The sequence below is a fragment of the Brassica oleracea genome, chromosome C3, assembly GCF_000695525.1.
Source record: "Brassica oleracea var. oleracea cultivar TO1000 chromosome C3, BOL, whole genome shotgun sequence".
Lineage (NCBI taxonomy): Eukaryota > Viridiplantae > Streptophyta > Magnoliopsida > Brassicales > Brassicaceae > Brassica > Brassica oleracea.
The window spans coordinates 40,849,435-40,860,580 of record NC_027750.1 but is presented as its reverse complement, the minus strand read 5'-3'; the positions used below and the strand labels follow the sequence as shown (position 1 = coordinate 40,860,580).

Below are 11,146 nucleotides of genomic sequence, written 5' to 3'. Positions count from 1 at the left end.
CACGCTACATCCGTACAGTTGTTCAAATAATATACTTGACAAATTAATCCTCAAACTCAGAGATGAGACATCCATAATTGTTCCTGCTAATTTATATATTGAGCAGAGGCGTATCAAAATCTTACATTTAGTTATTTCCTGTAAGGGAATCAAAAAACCTCGCATCCTCACATTCCACATCGCCTTCAGACGTATGAAATTTGAAACCACTCCACTTCCAAATTTCCAAGTATTCCTCATAGACCAAATTATATATACCAAAGAAATAATAACTTGCATAATACACGCATAATCAAATACATTATGGTTGGTTTCTAAATGTACTTGGCCTTTGATTTCAACTACCATATGATCTAATAATCCACAGATGGCTCCGCACCGCCGAGATCGTAAAGCTTTTTCTGCGCTCCTGATTACATCTTGAACCCGCAAGCTCCTTATACTTTCTAGCTCCCACCAAAAAAATACCATGTTTACTAAACCCTGCCTATTCAACATTATAAATAAACATAACCACCGACTCAAGATCAAACCGTTAATCCACCATCCTCCGTTAATCCACCAACCTCTGTTCCCATAAAATAATCTACATACATATCTAACAAATTCCCTGTCTTCAAAAGACTTCGATACAGTAAGAAAGTAATTAACAAAAGAGCACCCATTATGTCCACAATTCCAACTCCTCCTCCACAAAACCTCTTTGCCACATATCATCAAAACGTATTTTTGAATAGAACACCAGGAACACAATAAACCAATCTTATTCCAATACTTAATAAGAAGCAAGAGAAACAGAACAATGATTACTACCCCCAAACCCATGAAACCAAATAAAACTTCAAAGAAAAGTAACTTTAATGATATAATGAAAGCGCCACCCCCATAAACCCAATCCTTTATTCGTACTCTCATTGTAAATGAGGTTTGATCCATAACCTTAGAACTTTAAGTTAACCGGCTTCGGGATTGAAGGTCCCTTGCTCTCCGGTGGTTTGGTATTGTCTCCATGACGAGTCCCGACCTTAGCTGCAATTTTCTTCCTTGGTGAAACAAGCGCAGACGCCATTCTCATTTTAGTACTACCCGCAGTGCTGCTGCTGTTGGGCTTAAATAACCTCTTACGATGACTCTGTCTCATCGCCATTTCCCCTGCCCCCAACTCTGTATTGATGTTCGCATCACCAGCCACCGGTTCTTCCGCATTCTGAAGAAGAACATTCTCTACCTGAGCCTCAGAAGCTTGCTCAAACTCCTCTTCTGAAAGAGTTTGAAACTCTTCCTCTGCCTCCAAGTCGACACCACTCGCCATCATCGCCGCATTAATAGCATCAATTTCCATCTCAATATCGTCAAAAGTCTCATCATGTTTCTCCATCATTCCTTGCACTGCAAGTAAACTCCTCTCCTCCATAGCCTCCACGACCACCTCCGATCCTTCGGCCTGTGTCTTAGCAAGTTCCATTTGAAATTCTGCAGACGGTAGTGCTGCAGCAGCATCTCCATTCAGCGTGATCTCGCCTTCTTCACGTGCTACCTGAGGTACATCCTGCTGCTGCCCCTGATCCTCTCTTCGTTGCAGTGGATATGTCCTAGACGACACCCCTTGAGTACCAGAGCCCACAACTGGAACAGCTTCTCGGTATGTAGTTTTAACCCGTGAACCCTCCCCATTACCTCTGTAGTTTCCGTAATGGTTATAAGGTCTCCTGTTGCCCCGCTCTGGCACCTTCACCCACTTAGAATCAGGTGCCTCCCCCATCTTACCTTTACCCTTTCCATAATACTCCTTACTGTCTCTTCCTCTGTTCTGTTGGCCCGTATTGCCGTTAATGACCACGCCCTTATAGCTACGAGCTCGCTCTTCATGTTTCGCGCCATCAGTCCATCCCCCATTTCCTTCTCTATTCTCCCTCCTTCTTTCTGGTTCCGCCTTTGTGTTCTTCTCATCAATGTTCTTCTCATCAAGAGGGCATATCTCCTCCTTGTGACAAAGACTCCCACAGCCCTTGCAATAACCGAAGAGCTTCTCGTAGCGCAGAGATACCGCCACCTCCTCCTCCTCGTAGAATTCTCCTCCTTTGAAGTCTATCGTCGTTTCAAAGCACAGTTCTTTGAAAGCGCCAATCACAACTTGAACTCGGTTTTGGACCACATCTACATCCACCACTCTCCCCCACCAATACTCTCCAATGTAGGAGCGGTCCTAAATTCAAGGGGAAGACCAAAAACTCTGATCCAAAACGGGATCTCAGAAGGGAAATCCTTGAGTTGCTTTGGTTGCCACCTCGCCAATGCTAGCATCCAGTAGCCGAAATGATATGGTTGTTGCCTCAACACAGCTTCAAGTTCCTCCTCCGTCATGAAGTCGAACTGAAACTTGCCAAAGCCCAAGTCACTACCCGTAACCCTTTCTTCCAATTTCCAAATCTTTGGAAGATTTGTAAACAAAGCCTTCATCTCTTGTTCCACGGGATTCATGCACCTTCCAATCAGAGTTTTGGAATAGGTCCTGATAAGCGCAGAGTTGTCGAAATGCGCCACGGAAATCTTCAACCTCTTAGGCTTGCCGTCACCGTTCCTCTGCTCCTCACCATGACTCAAGAAATTACTCTGCGCCATAAAATCACCACAAAGAAAGGTCTTTAGATCTTTAATATAACAAGATGAAAGAAGAATGATATTCCAACGAAAGGTGCCTTTCATCTTAATATATTGTTCCCAATTTTCCATATTCTCATTCCTACAATAAAATCCCACGATCTCGTATCCCTGTAAATTGATATCTACCAATCTTGCTTTCTCCAAAAACCGTAAACCCCATATCCACCATTGATAATTGAGATCACTCCCAATTAAATAAAAGCAAGAGACGAAAGGATCGCAATCCATTATAAAACCTGTATTGATTGAGTGATCTGTCGTAGTGGTAACTGAAATCCATCGCCCTTCGATCCGAATCTTTATTTTCCTTAAAATTCCTCCTATCCCCTTTCTAAAACCTAAATCGAATCTCCATCGACCCGAGATACAGCCCTGATACGCCATATCACAATCTTGATCATGCCCGAACGTACCTATCCAATCTCCTGCTCCAATCCACGGCTCCCATCTTCGCGAAATCATCGTACCCTAGATCTCCCGTTTCATCGCCGTCGTCTCGTCGTAATACATCCGTGATTAAAAAACTAATTTAATCATTTTTATTTTTTAAATAAGAAAAAAATTGGAGGGTGTAATTTTCAGTTTTATGATTTAAAGAATATTAAATTTACTTGTAAAGTTTCCCCCTCAAAAAACACATAACGTTCAGAGTAGCAAGAACTTGCCTACTTAAAAGCTTACTAGATTCTCATCCGCGCTTAAAAGTATGGAAATATTTTTAACAGAATTTTATTAGAGAATTAAATGTTTTAACATTTTTATTCTGATATATTTGAATATATATATATATATATATATAATTATATTATTTTGTATTTATATTAATATGAAATTGTTATATAACATTAATTAATTTATTTTCAAACATTTTAATCTTTTCGTTACGAATTTTTAATTAAATCTCTTTAATTTATTTGATTAATTGTGTGATATATATTTTTGATAAATTTTCAACTATAAAACTTATTTAATGTCAAATTATTGACTCTATCATTATATATATATATATAATATTTAATTAAAATAAAAGCTTATTTAAGTTTAAATGAATGTAAGTTTATATTTATGAAAATATAAATAAAATTTATTAATTTATTTGATTTCATATTAAATGAAATTATTTTGTAGTATCTAAACGCGAAAAAGTTATACTTATTTTTATTTTGTTTTATAAATTATTTGAGTGTTAGTCAATTACTTAGTTTTATCCATTTTTATACAAAAAATTAAAATTATTAAAAGGTGAGACTTAATATTTCATAGTGTTTGGACGTAAGATTAATTATTCAATTGTTTGGAAACACAGATAATATTATAGTTTTGTTTCCATAATTACCTTAATGTAGATATATTGTTTTCAATGATCACTAATGACATCCTTTATATATTAATTGAGAAGAATTACAACCTTTAAGCATACTGGATTTTTGACATTGCAAAACACTTTCTACTTAAGTCTTTAGAGTATTGTGATAAGTAGTTTTAGAGCAACCGGGTTATCAAAAGTTTATGTCCATATAATTTTGTGGTGCCATCCATTCCATCCATCGACCATCTTCACCCATCAACCAAAACCAAAGAGCTTTAAACAAACAACTAGCTCGGTTCCATATCATGCATCATTTTTTATCTTTCATCCATCAGTGTTGAAAGAGAAATTGAAAAATCAGCCTTTAAGACCTCATCGATTATCGACCATATTGTAAGTCCGACTTGGACTTACATCACATTTGAAACAAATGTTTGAAATTTGAAAATGCATTAAATTAGGTAGACATGAACACAACCTATGTTTAGTTCAACTACCAATTACCTCAAATTTCTACATGAATTGTTTATCATTTCCACATGGGAAACTATACAAAACACCTGCAAAAAGAATTGTGTCCCTTGATCATTGCGCCACTTTTTAAAAAAATATTTGGTTTAGTCTAGATAACAAAGATTATAACTCTTTTTTTTTTTTGCTTGGTTTGGTATTGTATTGTGAGTGTTCTTATATATGTCTTATAAATTTATAATTCCTTATTTGACTATGTGCTTTTAATCTGAACACTAGAAAAAAGATCTGATTATACACTTTTGTCTGCCACACTATTAAATAGGTTGTATCAATCTGAATTTTTGGCATTGCAAAACGCTTTCTACTTAAGTCGTTAGAGTATTGTGATAAGTAGTTTTAGAGCAACCTGGTTATCAAAAGTTCATGTCCATATAATTTTGTGGTGCCATCCATTCCATCCATCGATCATCTTCACCATCAACCAAAACCAAAGATCTTTAAACAACCAACTAGCTCGGTTCCATATCTTGCATCATTTTCTATCTTTCATCCATTAGTTTTGTAGGAGAAATTGAACAATCAGCCTTTAAGACCTCATCGATTACCGACCATATTGTAAGTCCGGCTGGGACTAACATCACATTTGAAACAAATGTTTGAAATTTGAAAAAGCGTTAAACTGGGTAGATATGAACACAACCTCTGTTTAGCTCAACTACCAATAAGCTCAAAGTTCTACATGAACTGTCTATCATTTGCACATGGGTAACTATACAACAACCGCAAAAACAATTGTGTCCCTCGATCATTGCGCCTTTTTTAAAAAAATATCTGGTTTAGTTTAGATAACAAAGATTATAACTCTTTTTTTTTTGCTTGGTTTGGTATTATATTATGAGTGTTTTTATATTTGTCTTCTAAATTTATAATCTTTTACTTGATTATGTGCTTTTAATCTGAACACTAGAAAAATATCTAATTATACACTTTTGTCTGCTACACTATTAAATAGGTTGTATCAATCTGAATTTTTGGCATTTCAAATCACTTTCTACTTAAGTCTTTAGAGTTTTGTGATAAGTAAATTTAGAGCAATCAACTTATCAACAGTTTATGTCCATATAATTTTGTGGTGCCATCCATTCCATCCATCTATCATCTTCACCCATCAACCAAAACCAAAGATCTTTAAACAACCAACTAGCCCGGTTCCATATCCTGCATCATTTTCTATCTTTCATCCATCAGTTTTGAAGGAGAAATTGAACAATCAGCCTTTAAGACCTCATCGATTATTCGACCATATTGTAAATCCAGCTTGGACTTACATCACATTTGAAACAAATGTTTGAAATATGAAATGTGTTAAATTGGGTAGATATGAACACAACCTATGTTTAGCTCAACTACCAATAAGCTCAAAGTTCTACATGAACTGTCTATTATTTGTACATGGGGAACTATACAACCGCAAAAAGAATTGTGTCCCTTGATCATGGCGCCTTTTTTAAAAAAAATATCTAGTTTAGTTTAAATAACAAAGATTATGGGGATGATTGGTTGTGGCTGTAGATGTTTTGGACAGCCAAAATTTAGTCTAGAGATATATATGTCAACCAATCGAGCTTTTCTTTCATTAAAAAACTCAAAGCAAAAAAAATTATGCAAAATCAAAATATGGCTTAGAGAACTTTATTTTCAGAGCAAAAATTTAGTGCTTTATAAAGTTACAACAATGAAAGCTACATCAAATAAATATACGGATTAAATTCCACAATAAAAAAATATAAAGCTACAGCCCTTACTAATCATTCCCTATAACTCTTTTGTTTTTTTTGGCTTTGTTTGGTATTGTATTGTGAATGTTTTCATATATGTCTTCTAAATTTTTAATCTCTTACTTGACTATGTGCTTTTAATCTGAACATTAAAAAAAAAAATTTAATTATACACTTTTGTCTGCCATACTATTAAATAGGTTGTATCAATGTAAACTTATTCATTTTTAAAGAATAGTCAAAAAAGAAAATTTAGAGGCAGTAGTACGTTTACGTTTTTCGTTTGTGTAAATGATTCAGTTCTATGATTATTTTTGGATCAAATAGGAGATTAACCGAGGTGGATCATTGTCTATAGAACAATTCGGGGTCAGAACTGAATAATTCTTTAGGTTTGGGACAAAGAGCGAAACACTAAAACTTACTAGTACAATTTATCACTCCCACCACATTACTCCTCCTTCCTGCGTCCCCATCAATCGTTCGTCTTACTCTTATAATAAAGAGTCTTATTGAAAGCCTTGCTAGATGGCGTTTTTGCTAAATAACACCTCGATTGCATCTCACCTCCGATTATCTTCCCAGGTTTTCCCATCGAATCTCTTTAACGGATATAGTTGGATTCGTTTGATCTCCCTCTCTCTCTTTTGCAGAAGCCGGATGGTGCCTTTGCTCAATCCCGTCGTGGGTTCCATGTGGAGTTAGGAACTCGCGAGAAAGATGTAACTACTATCTTTTACATTTTATCTCTAGTGTAGGATTCGGATCTGTTCGAACAGATTTGGATTTGGTTGATTCATTTGAATTTTGATTTTGAAAGCAGTGTAATTGTTACATGGTTGTCTTGTTTCTCAGCTCTTGGCTCAGAATGATGCTTTGAGGAGATTCAAGTCGCATAAGAAAGGAGTAGGCCATTTGAAAAGGGTTGGAGATGTCCTCACTCTTGTCGTTCTTGCTGGTTCATTTTCTTTCTATCACCTAATATGTCGTTCCTCATAACATTTATGTTTGTCACTTGCTTGCCTGTTATTGTATTATCATCAGCCTGTCTTTTCTCTGATGGAAAGCTAACAACTCTCCAAATTTTCTGCACTTTGTAGTGTGGAGTCTCATATAGTTTAGGTTTGGTGACATTAGCGTTTCGTGTTTCAAGTGAATAGAATTACTCATGTGTGCTTGTTTCATTCAGGTTGCTGCTATGAGATCTATGCGAGAGCAACGGTGCAAAAGGAAGATTAAGCTGCTGGAGTAAGCTCATGAGAATCTCTCTCTCTCTTTATGCTTTTCATCATCCTTCTTCCTTTTTTAGTAAAATCTTAGAAGTTCATGTTGTTTGTTGGCTTTTGCTCAACTCTCTCTCTCTCTCTCTCTCTCTCTCTCTCAATAAGTGAATAAACCAGAAGGATTTGGTGTTTTGTTTCCTTGTATTTTTGGCTTTTTTTCGAGAAACCCAAATCGCTATAGATGGAATAACACAACGATGATTTGAGAAACCCAATGGACCAGGACTTGTTTGTCTCGGACTTATAGATTGATTGTGTACAAGATTGATCAAATCTTAATTAACCTAGAGTCTAAGGTTATTCTATTATCCACTCTTCTTGCAAGATCTTGCTGCTAAAAAGATTAAGACCTCATCGCAGTAACTCCAGGATATTTGATACATTCCCGAGGTTCGAAGCATGTAATTCAGATATCTATGATCAGAAATTTTCCCACATATGCACCAATGGCTGGTTAGGTCTAAACACTCACCAAAATAACAACTAGCAACCGATACTCGTAACAAAGAAAAAGCTTCTATAAAGTTTTGGATCACGATGAGCAGAAACGACCGATCTAATCTACAGAATGAGATGGGAGAAGAAGAAACTACTTACAGATTGAGCATTGTTCCAAGAAAGGCCACGGTAGACATTAACGGAGAAAGTGGCTGTAAGGTAGATGGTGGTGAATCCTAGCCCCGCCGTGAAGGCCTTGAACGACCAGTCTCCAGCTTTTCTTACCATCCCCATCTCTCTCTCTCTCTCTCGGCGACGTCGCGAAACAAAAATCCAGTCTTGTCTTCTTTTAGACCATCCGCAGCGGCGGATCTTGCGCGGTTCGTGGGCTCGGGATCATAGGCCCGTTGTATTAAAATTAAAGAGAAAATGGGTTTAAACCCGTGAACCGGCTCTTCCGCGTGAGCCCGTATGATACGGGTTCATGACACGCGTCGACGAGGGAGAGGCTACGCGAGCTCGCGTGTTGAGTGAGAAAAAAAGGGTTTCGCGTTGGATATCTCATTTTCCCTTCTCTCTTCGTTACCTAGGGTTTCTCCGTCTCTGAGGCGATTCTCTGTGCGACTCGATACCCGTCGATTTTGTCGATCAAATCACCGTCGGAATCACTCGTAGAAGATCTGAGGTGAGTCTCCACCACTCCGACGGTTTGATTCATTCGATCTGGGGTCGAGAGGTCGAGAGCTTTCTAGGTTAAGGGAAATCGATTTGGGGGTTTCGTCTTAGGGTTACAAATCGAAAAGGGGGTTTTGATTTCTTGGTTAAAATCGACATGGTTGTTCGTTTTAGGGTTCATTTATCTAGGATTTTAATTCGATTTGGGGGTTTCGTATTAGGGTTCCAAATCCAGAAGGGGGATTCGATTTCTTGGTTAAAATCGACAAGCTTGTTCGTTCTAGGGTTCAATTAACTACGATTTCAGTTCGATTTTGGGATTTCTAGTTAGGGTTAGAAATCGATATTCTGCTTTTGATATTCCGAGTCTTGTGTTCTAATAATTTTTTTTTTGATTGTAGATGGATCCCGCAACAGAGATAAGAGAGACTAAGAGAAAAAAGGAGTACATCAATATGCTCGCAAACGTGGCTGATTCAGAAACAGGGATTCCGACGAGGTGTCCCTGTGGTGGGAGAATAATTCACGAGGTTCGTGGGAAGGACGACTACGACACTCTTCCTGGGAAGAGGTTCTTCACCTGCAAGAACTACGAGGTAATACACCGCTTGTTCTCCTTATATTTTTTGTCATTTTGTTTCTTTGTTTATACGAGTATTAACCGAGAATGTGATTGTTTTTCTTTGGTTGTTACCAAGGCTGATGGGTTGCATTATCGTCAGCCTTGGGTCATTGGCGTGGAGGAGCATATCGAACGCCTCACTAGGCGTGTGGAGGAGGTGGAGGTGCTGATCAAGTTTGTGCCGGAGGTGAATTATAAGATTCAGAGACTCGAGGTAACATGAGTTCTGGACTTTTGCTTTTTATTTAGTTATAATTTTCTAAAATTTTTTAACACTTACTAACACTATCTGATTGTCATTTCCTTGCACAGGGAGAGGTTCAAGCCCTCACTCAGGAGGTAGATAGCCTCACTGGGCAGTTTTATAACCTGTCTGTGCAGGTGGCGGACTTGGAGAAGCTGTGCTTCGACTGAGAGAAAAGGTAACGCTGAACCTCCTTAACCACACTTGAAGTAGAACTGAAGTAGGTTGAGTAATGAATGTTTTAGGTTGCTGTAGTAGGTTATAGTAGCAGTTGCGTAATGAATGTTTTAATATGGTTGAGTTTAGTAATTAATAAATTTTAATAACTGATTTGATGTTTATTGAATGGTCTTTGTGAAGTAGTAGTTGTGTAGTTAAGTGTAATCAATTTTAGGTGTTTAATTCTTTGTACTTTCAAACCAAAAAACTAGTTTAAAAACATAGGAAATCGACATCAGAAAAACACAAACCAAAAACTTAAAACCAAAATGGATCCTTTTCCCTTAAACTCTCCCGGGTTTGTGAACCTTCTTACTTCTCAGAGCTGTCCCCCAATAGATTTAGGACGTTCTGAGGTTCCAAAAGCTCCGGAAAGGCGGAAGTGGAGCACGAAAGAAGACTTGGTGCTGATCAGTGCTTTGTTGAACACCAGCAAGGATCCAATCATTAGCAATGAGCAGAAGGTGGCCCATTTTTGGAAGCGCATAGAGGAGTATGTGAACGCAAGCCCTCTGCTCGTTGGCTCCCTCCCTAGGGAGTGGAGTCAATGTAAGCAGAGGTGGGGAAGGGTAAACGAACAAGTCTGCAAGTTTGTGGGTTGTCATGAAGCTGCTTTGAAGCAGCATGCGAGTGGTGAAAATGAGAATGATGTCATGAAGGTGGCCCATGACATCTTTTCTAATGACTACAATGCAAAGTTCTCCCTTGAACATTGTTGGAGGGAGCTCCGTTTTGATCAAAAATGGAGATCACACTCTTCCTCGCGTGATGGTGCAAAGGAGAAAAGGAAGGAGCCAGGAGAGGAGGTAGCTGGCGAGGAAGAAGTCAGGCCTCCGGGTGTGAAGGCTAGCAAAACAGCCAAACGGAAGAAGCACGTCAATGAAGCCGCCTTTGATCAGATTGAGAGCATTTTAGCGGAGAAAAAGAACATCTCCCGCCAGAAACTCCTTGATAGGTTACTAGCAAAGAATTCAGATACACTTTCTGATCAAGAAATGGCTCTAAAAAACAAACTCATATCTGAAATGCTTTAACTTGGTGAGTGGAATTAATTTTATGAGTTTAATCTTCTTAAAACTTTTTTTAATTAGTTAATGAGTTTGTCTTTCTAGAATTAGTTAATGACTTTGCCTTGCTTTCTTTTGTCTTGCTTTGTATATGCTTTCTTTTGTCTTGCTTTGTATATGTTTTAATAAAGTAAACTGATAAAGTGTGTATATGCTTTTCATTGCAGGTCACGGGTTCCTGGAGGAGGATGTGTGTGGACGTGGATGGTTGTAGGTAATGTTGTTGCTTGTACTAGTAGGTTATGTCACGGGAGAGTGTAGTATTTTGTCAGTTAATACACTCAGTTTAGGACCTTCGGATATTATGGGTGTATGTACCCGAGCTGATATGTATGATAGTCACGGGTGTATGTACCCAAGACTTGTCTTTTCT

At 37.8% G+C, this 11,146-nt stretch overlaps 3 protein-coding genes across 3 annotated transcripts; 2 read left to right on the top strand and 1 right to left on the bottom strand.

The window, feature by feature from the left end:
* Nucleotides 1-940: 940 nt before the first annotated feature.
* Nucleotides 941-2,622, bottom strand: LOC106330616. Its single transcript, XM_013769056.1, has 2 exons — nt 2,293-2,622; nt 941-2,206 (listed from the first exon to the last, which is right to left on the bottom strand). Exons 1-2 carry the CDS (start codon nt 2,620-2,622, stop codon nt 941-943), a joined length of 1,596 nt encoding a protein of 531 aa, XP_013624510.1.
* A 3,963-nt stretch (nt 2,623-6,585) lies between these two features.
* LOC106332498 (succinate dehydrogenase subunit 7A, mitochondrial-like) lies at nt 6,586-7,748 on the top strand. The gene is made up of 4 exons (XM_013770962.1): nt 6,586-6,810; nt 6,879-6,947; nt 7,081-7,183; nt 7,415-7,748. Exons 1-4 carry the CDS (start codon nt 6,754-6,756, stop codon nt 7,462-7,464), a joined length of 279 nt encoding a protein of 92 aa, XP_013626416.1. The 5' UTR covers nt 6,586-6,753; the 3' UTR covers nt 7,465-7,748.
* A 2,227-nt stretch (nt 7,749-9,975) lies between these two features.
* LOC106330615 (glutathione S-transferase T3-like) lies at nt 9,976-10,740 on the top strand. Its single transcript, XM_013769055.1, has one exon. It carries the CDS (start codon nt 9,976-9,978, stop codon nt 10,738-10,740), a length of 765 nt encoding a protein of 254 aa, XP_013624509.1.
* Nucleotides 10,741-11,146: the final 406 nt, after the last annotated feature.

Coding starts and splice junctions, on each gene's coding strand:
- LOC106330615 (XM_013769055.1), top strand. CDS start 9,976: ATGGATCCTTTTCCCTTAAACTCTCCCGGGTTTGTGAACCTTCTTACT.
- LOC106330616 (XM_013769056.1), bottom strand. CDS start 2,622: ATGGCGCAGAGTAATTTCTTGAGTCATGGTGAGGAGCAGAGGAACGGT. Junction 2,207..2,292: donor GCTACTGGATGCTAGCATTG/GCGAGGTGGCAA, acceptor CCTTGAATTTAG/GACCGCTCCTACATTGGAGA.
- LOC106332498 (XM_013770962.1), top strand. CDS start 6,754: ATGGCGTTTTTGCTAAATAACACCTCGATTGCATCTCACCTCCGATTA. Junction 6,811..6,878: donor ACCTCCGATTATCTTCCCAG/GTTTTCCCATCG, acceptor TCTCTTTTGCAG/AAGCCGGATGGTGCCTTTGC. Junction 7,184..7,414: donor CACTCTTGTCGTTCTTGCTG/GTTCATTTTCTT, acceptor TGTTTCATTCAG/GTTGCTGCTATGAGATCTAT.